The following is a 13597-nucleotide window of genomic DNA, read 5'->3' on the forward strand; positions in this document are numbered from 1 at the left end:
TTTCAAACCCGGTCACAGCAGCGCATGAGGGCCGAGGTTGAAAACAGCGACTTCGCCTCTGAGGACAAGGGCCGCATCCCGCGATAATTTAATACACCGCAAAGCCTTTAAAAGGCGGCTGGAGCCCCGGGCAGCGATGTGCAGACCAGCACGCACACCGTGCGCTCCCCGCCTCGGCCGCGCAGCCCCTGCCCTCGGGAGGGACCCGCCGTGGCGAGTGCGCGGGGCCCAGCGGGACCAGCCCGCGGAACAACGGCCCTCATTCCCACAGCGGCACTGAATGTTCTAGGCGGGAGTTTCTTCCCGGGCACTGCCCCTTATCAAGACTTCATGACCCTCGCTTTGATCTTCTCTCACGAAGTGCCTGCATTGACCCAAGTGTGATGCGCAGCCTTCCGCGCCCACAGGACACGTCCTCCTCCCGGGAAAGCAGTGCTGCCTGGCGCGGGGCAAAAGCGGAGATCGCGAGGACGGGCAGGGGAAGGGCCAGCTCTGGTTGGGAAGGGCCGCTTCGGCCCCGGTTCTCCGGGCAGCCGCCGACCCGGGGATGCCAGGCCGAGCTCCTCGCGGGGCCCTCCCGGCCGTTCCCGGCCCAGCCCCGGGCCTCCGCCTGCCCCCGGGCGATCCCGGCCGACGCCGGCCCCGCGCTCCCCTCCGGGCAGCCCGGTCCCCGCGCTGCGCCCGCCCCGCCGCACCGCCCCTCGCCCGCCGCCCCGCCCTGGCCGCCCGCCCTTCCGCAGGGGCCCGCCCCGTCCCGCGCCCGGAGCGCCCCGCAGCGCCGCGCGGACGCCGGGACACCCGGGGCGCCCGGAACACCCGGAGGAGCGCCGCCGCCTTCGCCTCGAGCCGACTCCCGCCGATGGTCCACACCGACATGTCCCGGTCGCCTCCCCCGGCGGCGGTGGCGGCGCTCGAGGCGCCCACGGAGCTGCTGGAGCCCGCGGGGACGCTCGCGGCGGCGGCGCAGGTAGCGGGAGCGCGGCGCCCTGTCCCCCTGCGAGAGCGCGGGCACGCCCCGCGGCCCCCCGCGGCCCCCGTGTTCTCCCCGCGGACCCCCACGCCCGCCCCCGCACTCCCGGCGTTCTCTCCGCGCTCCCCCGCGGCCCCCGTGTCCCCCGCATTCCCCGCGGGCCCCCGCGCCCTCCTGCGCCTCCCCCCACGCCCCGCGACCCCCGCGCCCGCCGTCCCCGCAGCCCCTCGCGCTGCCGCCTCTGCCCTGCGGGGTCGGTCCTCGCTGCGAAAAGGCGGGGCAGTGGCGGGTCCGTCCCCGGAGGGAGCCATGAGCCGGGCGGGCGCGCTGGACCTGCTCGAGACCGTGAGTCGAGGCGGGAGGGGCAGTCCCCGACGCGGACCCGCGGGGGAGCGCTGCGTGGGGGCTGGGCGCGCGGGGGTGCAGGCGGCGGGTGGGTGGTGGCGCCCTGGGCCTCTCCCCAGGCAACCCGACATCACTGGGTCCCTGGCGGCCCCACGCCTTCCCACCCCGGGCTTCAGGCGCCCGCCGGGCTCCCTGGACTCCTCGTGCCTTATCCTTAAAGAAGAAGGCAATCTGGGGAGGAGAAAGTTTTTCTTTTCCCCTTCCCCTGAAATGTTCGCCATTCCAGGGGGCCTCAGGACAGCCTTACTCTGATGAGTGTTAGTGGTTTCTGGAAAAATTCAGGTTTGCTGCTCTTGGTGAAACCGGAGCTGTGGGTGTAGGCCTGGGGAGGGGAGCTAAGGTGGCTTTTGGTGGCTTGAGCAGGCATGGTTTGGATTACCCTCGCCTTCAGGTCTCAGCGTAAGGAGTCCCCCCACTTTCACCCTAGAGGGGGGTGATTTAAGACCCGAGGCCATGGGCTTGAGGCATGAAGAGCTTAGGGTTGGTTACATTTAAAGTGTCTTTCTGGAGAAATGTCTGTTTATGGGTGTTGGTTTGCAGGTTTCCAGGCTGCTTTTGCCAGATGGTTCTGAGGCTCTGGGCTCAGAGAGAGCCTGGTAGGAATGGGGCACAGGTGCTTGCCTTTTGGGGAGGGGTGGTGGAAACTGTGGCTCCAGCTCCCTGGACTTGCCCTGATGGAGTGCTCAGTGGCAGAATAGTCAAAGGCTATGAAAATTTCTTTTACCACCAGGAAATAAACTCTGATCTAAAACATAATTTGAGTGCACAGGTGGTTCAGTGGTAGAATGCTTGCCTTGCAGGTGGGAGACCTTGGTTTGATTCCCGGGCCATGCACCTAAAAACAAACATCATTTGCTTCGATTTGAGATGGGGAAGAATGTCGAAACCGAGAGCCTGAATCGGCGTCTCTCCTGGCAGCACACCAGCTCGCTGCAGAGAGCCTGGCCGTCTGGCTTCCCAAGCGGAGTGGGCGCAGCAGCTCCCCGTGGCTTTTCGGTGTCTTGCCTCTGCTGTTGGATCCGGTGCTTGCCAACACTTGTGCATTTGTTGTGGACTCCTGATTTTATCTAGACGCTTGTCAGGTTAGATGAAAATGGAAAATGTGCTCCGAGACCTTGTAATTCCCGATGAAGGCCTTGGATGTCGACACAGGGATTTCAGTCCCTCGGTTCTCTTTGATCTTCCTTGAGAGGGTTTTAAACTTTTTGTTCTTGTGATAAAAATAGAGACCTTGAATTCCTGGAGATCAAAGTTAGGGATAACCAACTTTCAGATAGGAGAGGCTAATTTGTTTAGTGATTTGTTTAATTAAACATAAGCCAAGAAATATTTATTGTGCAGCTGTAAGGTGGAAAGGATTCAAACCCGAGAAGACAGAAGTTCTGCCTTCAAAAATCTTGCATCCCAGCACGCAAGTGTGACAACTTTACAACAATTGTGTGATGTAGGCTACAAGAGGAGTACAGAGTGTTACAGGGGTTCAAAAGAGTAAAATCACAAATACAGTATTTGGGGTAAATCTGAAAGGACTTCCTGGAAAAGGTGGCATTTGAAAAGAGATTCGAAGGATGTATCAGATTTCAGTGGAGATTTTCGGGGTGCCACGCAGGTAGTCAGAGGTGCTGTGGCGTGCTTTAGAAGCTGCAGTTGCAGCGGGTGGAAGAGGACAGATTGGGCATCGTCAGGCTTGAGGCCGATGGGGCAGTTCAGGACCACGTCTTGGTGACTTTGGAGCCTGAGCATCACTGATAAAGCACAGAGGAAGGCCGTGAAGATGCCACACAGCAGCTTAAGCAGAAGACTTGCCCTGGGGGTGCTCTCTAAGCAGGGGGCCTTGGGCTTCAGAGGTGGCGCTGCTAGAAAGGAGGGTGACAGGACAGTTTGGGCAAGGGCTAATCAGGCTGACGTGAAATTCAGAGAAAATGATGCAACACGTCCATGCCCAAGACATTTCAGAGGCTCCGTCCCTGGAAATTGGCAAGTGATTGCTGAGGGACTGGGTAGGTAGGAGAAAGAACTGGATTTTCCATGCAGGAGAGAGACGTGGGTGCTCACCTGCAGCAGCCTCCGTTTCCTTGCTTCACTTCCCAGAGAGGAAGCCAGCCGTCCCTGTGCTTGTTACCTTGTGCCTCATCAGCCGTGGTGTCCGTGGGAAGTGTGCCCCTCCCCAGGACCCCTGTCTCCTTCTGGGCCGGCATGAGACCGTGCAAGCAGGTGGAGCCTCTGAGCAGCCACTGGCCTTCAGCAGTCCCCCCCTTTCACACCGGGATTTTCGGCACAGTTTATGGGAAGAAAGTAGGAGATGGAGAGCAGCACCCGGCACACGCCGACCCCACGTGGAGCCGGGAGCCCTCACGCCGCAGCCTCAGCACACTCTCAGAACCGAGGAGCTAGGTCTCCTGTGTGAGAGCCAGGTACCCAGCTCACTGCACACTCGGGGGTGCTCGGGATAAAGCGAGGGGCAGTGTGTTTGGGGACCGGCCGGCCAGGCCCACGGCAGCCTCGGAAGCCTCCAAATCCAGCGCTAACATAGGGTCTCTCCCCAAGTGGGCCCTGTCCATGCAGGAGCCACTGGCCACGTGAAGCCGTCGGGTGCTCCAAATGCAGCTGGTCCAAACCGAGATGTGCTGGGCAGTGAGACGCACAGCTCCTGTGGAAGCCATAGTACAATGAAGGACTACAGAGCACCTGCCAATCGACTTCCTCTCTGTTATGTGTGGTGTCGTCATGTATGGCATTGTCGTTGGGTAACGCATGCTGCCACCCGTGACAGAGTTCATTGTCCACAGGACCTCACCTGCCATACCTCCACTGCTTGGCCTCGAGGGGCTCACAGTGTCCCCTGGACCCGCTCCTCTTCCTGCTGCCCTGTGAGGCCAGCTGCCGCGGGGGCAAAGGGGTCTGGGAATGGCTGGAGGTGAAGGAGGAGCTGCAGGGAGGCCAGAGCTTTCAGCCCCCAAGAGGTGAGGGGTCTCCGGCACCCTGAGACAACGGGACCCCGAGACCACAGCCCCCCTCCCCAGGGCCTGCTTCATTTTTTTAAAAATGTTTTTATGGAGAAATCTTCACACACATACAGTCCATACATGGTGTATAATCAGTGGCTCAGAATGTCGTCACAGAGCTGTGTAGTCAGCACCATGATAATTTTTAAAACATTTGCATCACTCCAGAAGAAAAAATAAAAAGAGAAAAGAACTCATACATCCCACACCTCTTACCCTTCCCTCTCATGGACCACTAGTGTTTCCATCTACCCAGTTTATTTTACCCCTTATTCTCCCCTATTATTTAGTTACTTTTTATCCTTATATTTTTACTCATCTGTCTGTACCCTGGATAAAAGGAGCATCAGACACAAATTTTTCACAATCCCACAGTCACAGTGTAAAAGTTAATTCTTTATACATCATCTTCAAGAGTCAAGGCTACAGGAACACAGCTCTGCAGTCAAGTACTTCCCTCCAGCCTCTCTAATGCACCATAAACTAAAGAGGGGGTGTCTATATAATGTGTAAGAATAACCTCCAGGATAACGTTTCAACTCTGAAATCTCTCAGCCACTGACACTTTATTTTGTCTCATTTCTCTCTTCCCGCTTTTGGTCAAGAAGGTTTTCTCCATCCGTGGTGCCAGGTCCTGACTCATCCTGGGATTTCTGTCCCACTTTGCCGGGGAGATTTACACCCCTGGGAGTCACGTCCCACATAGCAGGGAGGGCAGTGAGTTCACCTGCCGAGCTGACTTAGACACAGAGAGAGAAACCTGCTTGCTTTGTTCTTAGCAGGGCCCCACCCGTGCCCAATGCTTATACCATCCAATGCCACCTGGGCTGCTGTGGCCCAGGGCTTCACCCCCCAGGAGCGACATCCCTTCTCGGGGCTGTTTCTCAGACACGTCCTTCATCTGAGGCATGATGGGTCTTGTGCTGTCCACACAGGCAGTGACTTCATGTGTCCCTCTTCCTGCACTCCTGACCACCACTGTCCCCTCGGGTATTTCTGGCCTGGTGTTGGCACTGTCTTCCTTTCTGTTCCTTGATCGGGCAGGAGGGAACCAGTCCCAGGGTCTGAGCTTCTAAACTGATGGTCCGCTGGGCGGACGGCGAGGGTCTGCTGGCTTGGGGTTCTTGTGTCTTGTGCACAGTGGGGTTCACAGGTTCCCCTGTGGCCGGGTTCGTTCTGAGTTATGCAGTGTGTGGCCCTGTCCTTCCGAGGGGCTGGGGTGGAATTGGCGCCTCCATCCCGTGCCCGTTCTGCAGGCAGCGTGGCTGGTGCCCGACCTCCCACCCTGTGGGGAACTGTGACTTTCCATGGGAGGCCGTCACGGCCCTGTGCCCCTAGAAGGTGGCCTGGCCTGCCCTAAAGCAAGAGGCTTCCCCTCAATGCCCTGGGGCAGCCTTGGCTGCTTGCTTGGGACTATGAAGTAAGGAAGCTTCGGCTATGGTAAGGACAATGTCACGGACACCTGTCCTGCCCCATCAGCCCCCCAGAGGCCCAGCAGCTGGGAGCTGTGTCCTGGGGGCCTGTCCTTGCTTCCTTCCTGGGGTGCGGGCCGCCTTCCTGAGCCCAGCTGGTACCCCCGTTGTGTGATCACCCCTGTAATGAACTGCCGTCAACCTCAGTTTGGTTGCTGGGGAGACGTGGACGCTTGCTGGCTGACTTTAAGAGAAGGGTCCACTTTACCAGCCACGCGTGGCGGGAAGCCTGTCTCTCACATGTCGGATGTTGACATGGTGGGGTTTTGAAAACTTTGTGATAAGCCATTTCTATATTTATGGAAATAAGAAAAAAAAATTCATCTAGTTTCTGAACTCATACTTGGTTTAGCTGGTGTAGGAGAAGTACATTTATTTAAATACATGCTTTTTATTTTCCTTTTTGCCATGGTGACACGATTTGCTTCTATTAAGCTCCACAAGGACAGTTTCCAAGCACGTGCCAGGGAGAATCTTCCGGAAATTGCATTTTGGCTAAACCCTTTTTAACCCTTTCCTTCCTGTAACTCAGCTGCCCTGACCATCACCTGTTTTATGTAGTGGGGTAAAAAGGCGCATAGTACTAAAATTTGGGAAATCAATTGATCATGAATGTAGCTGCATCTAAAGCAGCAAGTTAACTAAGAAAACAATACTCCTTTTCTAAGTATAGTCGAGTTAATATTTGAATACTCAATATTACCCATCTTTTTCAATATAGGGGAGTTTTAGCCTCCACTTAAAATAAAAATTCCTTCTGATGAAATACCCCAGTACTTATTTTCAAGGATTTAGGATAACTCAGAAGACAAGTCATTGCAGTTAGATGGATTTAATTTTAAAGATGCCTTGAATTAAAGGAAACTTAATTTTGTAATGGCAGTAAAAATTTTTGCTAACATTTTTAAAGGACATGAAAATGAATGATTAGCTTCCCAAAAGATGGTTTATTCATTTTTTCTTGATGCTAGATATTGCAATAAAAAAAAAAACTAATCATTGAGTAATCCCTCTCCAGTTAGAAAAAGAGTCCAGGAGATAAATTACTGCTTAGTTTCATAGCAAGATAGCAGCATAATTAAGCATATCTCTTTATTTTGGCTTTTAATACATGTGGTAAATGCTGAATGGGGGTTTTCCATAACGCTGTGGAGGCGTGAACAAGCCTGTGTTTGAATAAATCCTCCTGCAGGAATCGGAGTGATGGGAGGACAGTGTGTCTTCCCCACGCTACTTTTTCCCCAGTGCTTGCCGACGGGCATGCGACCCCTGAGCCGGCGTTCTCGTCCAGCCGTGTCCTGGGACAGCTGGGACGGTCCCAGTCCACCCCCCCCCCCCACCCCCCCCCCCCCCCCCCCCCGCTGTGGCCGGACCCTGGCCTGAGGGGAAGGCCGTGCCCTAGGGGGCTTCGGCCAGGACTCCCACCCCCCAAGGGCCCCGCCTCCGCCTGTGGGCCTGTCCCGGGGCTGCCGGCTCAGGTGTGAGCGGTCGTGCAAAATCTTGCACACCAAAGCCGCTGGCAGTCACATGCATGCACCCTGAAAAACCTCACACATGATAGGATTTCAGAAGCGCCCTCCACGTGTTCCAGAGGCCCTGCAATCAGATGAGAAGAGGCAGCATTCTGTCTTCCTTCTCAAAGATGATTCTCAAAGATGATGTGCGCTCTTCATGAAAGCACATCGGTTGTGCCCCCCACTCCCATGCGGGGCCTAAAAACGCTTTCCGCTAGTAAGTATTTCTCCTTATGACATAGTGTAAGCTTTTCATATTTTAAGGAAATTCTCAAACTTTTAGTGTTCTTAAGCCTTGAACAACACTGCAGCCCAAACCTTTGCATAATGATGGGAAGAGAAAGAGTGCTGCTGGAAGAATGTTAGTTTCAACCGTTTACTGAATAATGTTTACCCAAGTGAGAAGAATAAGCTGTTAAGTGAAGAGAACCGTGTTGGTTGCATTACGAAAGCCGGTCCGGCTGTCCTGCCTTTTATGAAGCCGAGAGCTCATTAAATGCCATGGAAACCATTTGCATTGCATAAATCCCTTGAATACTTAGAACAAACTTATTTAAGAAAAGATTTTTTTGCTTGACGATTATACCACCCTCTCACTGATTGCAAATTCCTCTAAATTACTCATAACACAAATGTTTGTAATAGATTTCAACTTGCCCAAATGGTATGTATATAATGGTTTATATTTCCATTTTAAGGAAAACCAGATGAACTTATGAAATGTAACAAAGTCGCATTTTCAAAACTTGAACATGGCCATTTAAAAAAAAATAAATTTTGTGAATTCTGATAATCTTGTGATACCTCTCTAAGCCTAATAATTCTCAGCATATTATTTGGAAGTCGTCCCTCCGTCCACCCCTAAGGTGGGTCTTGCTTTTTCATGTACTATTTTTGAGGCCTTGCCATATGCTGGTCTTATGGTAAATGCTTTGGATACATTATTTCATTTGATGCTTGCAACAACCCTGTAAGTTAGATATTAATAGCCCACTTTCAGGACTGGAAGCCTGGGTGTGGAGAGGCTGGCAGATTCTGCAGTCTCTTACAGGCAAGATTCTGGCCTAGGGCTGGTGGACTCTGAAGTTCAGGGTTGAGCACTTTTTCCCTTGGTTTTTTTTGTGCATGGTCTGGGAATTGAACCCAGGTCTCCCGCATGGAAGGCAGGCATTCTAACCGCTGAACTGCCCATGCACCCTCCCTTGTATTCTTTTTTTTGCATGGGCAGGTACTGGGAATCAGACCAGGTCGCGGGCATGGCAGGCGAGAACTCTGCCTGCTGAGCCATCGTGGCCCGCCCACCCTTGTATTTTAATGGTTAATATCCACACTGTCTTTACCTGTGCGTAGATTAAACACAGATCAGTGCATGGTTTATTCTCTGTGCTCTGAATGTAAACTGTAGAGTTAGCAGGAAACAGCGAGCTCATTGGTGGATATTCGTGCTTTGCTGAATCCTGTTATTGAAACAAACTGTCTTCTAACTTTCTGTCCTTAAGTGTTTTCTCCTTGGTGGCTTTTGCTTCTCGATTGTTAACATACATACAAACACCACAAATTGTTTTTATTTGCCACTTAGTTAATGCTTTCTTTAGAAACCTCTCCCCTCCATAGATGTGCTGATTTGAACACATTTTTGTGATCCCGCCAATAACTTCCCAGTGACGCCCAGAGGATGGCGAGTTGTTCAGTGTTTTGATCTTTGACATTTTATACGATTAGGTCTAGATTCCTGGGTGAAGGCCGAGAAATAACCTCCTACGTCTTTTTTTCTTTTTTTGTAGTCCTGTGGGAAAGGAGCGAGGAGGAAGAACAGGTTTAAAGGGTCCGACGGAAGTACGTCGTCTGACACGACCTCAAATAGTTTCGTGCGTCAGGTAAGGGAGCTTCGGAATTCATGGTTTTGAGAAATATGTTAGGATCAATTTAGTCTTCTTTTAAAAGGTGATGTTTTGTTCTCATCCGTGTGATTTGTATGGTACTGTTTTCCTTACTCTTGGCTGAAGTGAACACCGTGCAATTTCAGTGACACCAAGTGATAATTGCATGCTTTCCCAGCCTGGTGGGGAAGAGAATGTAAAATTCTTTGAGAAGGATTTCTTCCTGACAGGCTTGGGACCCCTGCAGGTTTCTCTGGGGGGCTGGGGAGGGACCCCAGAGCCTCGGCGAATCGGGGGTGGCTGGCGTCCCACACGCGTCCTCTAGCTTGAGTTTTCTCCTTCTCCCCACTTTGGTCTTGGCTTGAAAAAGAGGAAATTGTTGTTGGTCTCGACGTGGTTGAGGCTGCTGAGGCTGAATAGGACGTGTCATGTTGATACGGATCAAAGTGGGGGGTTCTGTGTCCGACTCACTCCTGATCCATTCCAGTGACCTCAGGGTTTCAGAGAGAGAAAGGGTTTATTGCTAGGCGCGAAGCAGGAGAGCACACGGCCTCGCGGCCCAAAATCTGTCTTCCGGAACTACAGTGATTCTGATGGTTTTACTCGGGGAAAAGATGGGCAGGGTTTAGGGCAGTTTGCACGGGGACCTGGTGATGGCATGAGACGGCGTCCAGTGACGGAGCGGGTGCAGATGGAGCACACGCTGGGGCCCAGGACGTGTGCGGGAAAACGGCCTTCATGGAATGCTGGGGTGATTTTCGTACGTAATGGGGCACTGGACTTGCAGGTTGAAGTCTGAGCTGCTGCGCGTGTCGGGGCGCCCACTGTGGTCAGTACCCTCTTGGTTCTTAGGACTTTGGACTTGGGGTAGGTTAGTGCTGGGCTGGCCTGGGGCCTTTCATTAATCATGTCAGGGGCTGTCTTTGGTGACCACAAGGCTCTAAAGTTGAAAAACTGGTAAATGGGTACAAGTGAGGGTTAGTCACGAGGTTTTACAATCATGAGGACACAAGTGAAGGGCTGTGCAGCCGGCAGCTGCGAGCAGACGGTGGGTTACAGTCCAGGGGCCTCAGCGGTTCCCTCCGTCTGCCCTGACACACAGGGAGTAAAAAGGAGGAGCTGTGTAATGAGTCGTCCTCTTCATTTGTTGCATCCTGGCTTCTTGGTTGCAACGCCACTTGGACGGCTGCTGTCCTTGGGGACGTAGTATCCATTTTGGCTGCCGTGCGGCCCAGGCCTGCGGGACGCTGGGGACCAGCCCTGGGCAGAAGGGGCCAGGTGGGCCCCCTGCCAGCAAAACTGCCTACAGGTGGTGAGAGATGACCTCTCTGGGGGGTGGTCAGCTCCCGATGAGGCCCCCAGGTGTGGGGAGGAGGCCAGTGCTCTCAAAAGTCATCTGTTGTCAGCGCCACTCAGACCCCAGCATGCTGGCTGGCCCCTCACCCTCCGCTCCTTTTCTCTGGGCTGTCCCTTCCTCCTCGCTTCTTGTGTCCTCAGCCATGGCCTTCAGTCCACCCCAACCCCTCTTCTGTGGCAAGAGTGTCTTCCGTAAGACCTTTAGGACCTTCCGGGTTTTGCTTTTGTTGGGGACCGAACTGTCCTGTGCCCTCGCCACGCTGCTCGGCTCAGTTTACTCCACTGCGTTCCTGGGCCCCCCACCCCGCCCCGTCTGCAGCATCTGGGTTTAGACTTGGCCACCACCGTTGTCAGCAGGGGGCTACCGATGCCTCCTGCCACGGCCGGCAGGCCGCCCCCCTCCAGCCCACAGCCCCCCTCGTGCAGCCTTCCAGTCCACGCACGTGTGCATCCCGGTCCCTTTCTGTCAACTAGGGAGATTTTTCCTTGTGGAACATGCCAAGTGGAAATTGTTTCAGTTATAAGAAGTTAGATAGAGATTTTTTTACTTCAGGAGGACCAGAGCTTTTTGGCCAAGATGGAGCCAAGGAGCTGAGCCCCAGGTTTTCCATGTTCTTAGGTGTCCAGGTGACAGGTGGCTGCAGGTGACAGGTAGTTTCAGGTGTGCATGGCCTGGGACTCTTCTTCCCAGTCCTTGGTCTGCAGGAAGGGCCTCGAGAAACCAGACATAGCTCAGGGGATTCGGTGAAAAGAAGGTTCCAAGGTCTTTTCCATGCTGAGCGTCTGTATTTCTGCCTCGGGGACAAGGAGACTGGACCTGGGGGGCTGTGGCCCTGCTCTGAGTCACGGTTGGGTACTGATGAGCTGAGGACCCACACAGAAGAAAACGAGCGTCTCAGACGCACAGTAGGTGAAGGAAGGAGGCACAGGACATGGGGCAGGCTGCAATGGCGTGGGAAAAGAAACTCTGATAAGTTCAAGAGAGCAGTGGTCAGTGAATAAAATTTATAGCATAAAGCCCATTATTGCTTATTTAAGCTGTGCAAAAATGTCATTTAAAGGCAGTCACAGGGCCCTATTTTCCAGCTGTTGCTTTGGCTGTATATTCCCTTTTCTTGAAGTTTGGAAATTTAATTCACAAATTGGGGCATTACCACACTGCAGATAAATGAACTTTAATTTGTGTTTGTCCAAGGTAGCCTTGTTTTGACATTGTGTTCTTGGTGACGTGAGGTTTGTGCTTGAAACCTGATTATAGTTGATAAAGAGAGTTGTTAAACTATTTAATGTAACTTTACATGTATGTTACCAAAGTATATATGAGCATGTGAGAAGACAAAAAAATATCTAAAGTGTAATGAAGAAAAGAAAGATCCGTCTCCTCGAGCCTCAGCAGAACACGGTGCTTTTTGGGGGGTTTGATGTGGGGTGGGCCGGGTCCTTCTGTCCCAGAAGGAAAACCAGCGTCTTTGGCAGCCATGCTGAGCTAACAGCGTGTTTTTCCTTCAGTAGTTCAGTCTCTGTTCTGTTAGAACTACATTCATTTTCTACTGTGATATAAAAAGAAGCCATGGCTGCACTGATGAGGGCTGAGTGGTGAATTGGGATGTTTTCTCCAGAGTATTTGCAGAAATGCGTGGCAGCGAGTAGCAGTGAGCACGGGGTGTGCTGTTAAGGACTCGAGAGAGGCCCTTTTAAATGCGCTCTTTTTACAAGTGACTTGTGTAGGTGTGTGGGCTGTGACAGTTGGTTTCAGAAAGGTTTCTGATTAATATACCTGGGCTGTTTTAAAATACCTTGCAATCAGAGTTTGCTGCTGCCCTTGAATTGAAAATGATTTCTCTATAACTTTGAAAATCTTAGATTTATAATTTTACATGTAAGATATCATCTATAAGGACTTTTTAAATGGTCTGGGAAACACAGGGCCCTTTTAGGTGGTTTTCATAATGTTGAAACTTTAAACTGTTAGAAGTTGAAAATCTGAACATTTTATGTAAAGGAATTACTAAGTTTTATTTCTTTAATAAATGGTAGACTATCAGAGTTACATGAGATTAGGCTTAAAAATAGACCTGATTTTATTTTTAAACAAATTTACTTATGAGTGACATACATGCCAGAAAAATAGAGAAATTGGTTTCTAAGTGTTCACACAAGTGAGCTGCCGTGTACCTGCCGGCCTGCTCAGGCCGTCGGCTTCACCCCAGAAGCCCCCTTCTAGCCCCTCCATCGCATCTTCTCCTCCCCCGGTGCTGCTCCCCGGCCTCTGACGCCATGGCGTTGCTTGTCTGCTTCGGACGTTTGGTGTCACTGGAAGCGTCTCAGGTCGCGGTTCTCTCCCCCAGCCGCAGACTCAGTAGCCACCTCTGGTGGGCGTCCCAGTCACCGGGTGATCGTCTGCTGCATGGACAGGTGTGTCCGCAGAGGTGTGTGCAGACCTGGGCTGTGGGGGGCAGAGCTGCTGGGCTTGGCTTTGCACGTGTGTCTGGGGCATGTGTGCATTTCCCCTGAACTCACGGAGGGCCGTGTGGATGCACATGTGCACCTGAGTTCACGCTGCCCAGCAGTGCCAGGCGCCATCCCAGACTGCATTCCCATAAGCTGCGCCTGGGTCTGTCCTTTGGCATCCTTCCGGCACTTGGCATTGCTGGCCTTCTCCATCTTAGCCATCTGACAAGAGCGCAGGGGAGCCATCATGGCGCTGATTTACCTTTCCCTGATGACAGAGCTACAGCTCACCTGTGGCTGGGAGTAGGGAACATTGTTCGGGGATTTCTCTTCCTGGCTGCAGAGACAGCACCTGCAATGAGAGTGTCCTGGCTCACAGGTCTGGACTTGGCCAAGTCTGGACTATGCATCTTCAGGGTGGTGCTTTCTTCCCCAGGACCGTGGCCTTCTGGGGCCGGAGGGCCTCAGTCTGGACTCCTGTGCATGGCAGGGCTGCAGTGGCGCCAGCCCTCTTCTCCCCTGGGCCACGCTGACTCCCAGCACT

The 13597-nt window shown here is 53.0% G+C and overlaps 1 protein-coding gene across 1 annotated transcript in view; it reads left to right on the forward strand.

Moving 5' to 3' along the window:
- The first annotated feature begins 859 nt into the window (after nt 1–859).
- CACNB2 (calcium voltage-gated channel auxiliary subunit beta 2) overlaps nt 860–13597 on the forward strand; it is a 260397-nt gene continuing 247659 nt past the window's right edge. The window contains exons 1-2 of the mRNA XM_077154738.1: nt 860–967; nt 9151–9243. Coding sequence (XP_077010853.1) covers nt 860–967; nt 9151–9243 — 201 coding nt within the window. The remainder of the gene's footprint in view (nt 968–9150; nt 9244–13597) is intronic.

Source organism: Tamandua tetradactyla, chromosome 1 (genome assembly GCF_023851605.1).
Source record: "Tamandua tetradactyla isolate mTamTet1 chromosome 1, mTamTet1.pri, whole genome shotgun sequence".
NCBI lineage: Eukaryota > Metazoa > Chordata > Mammalia > Pilosa > Myrmecophagidae > Tamandua > Tamandua tetradactyla.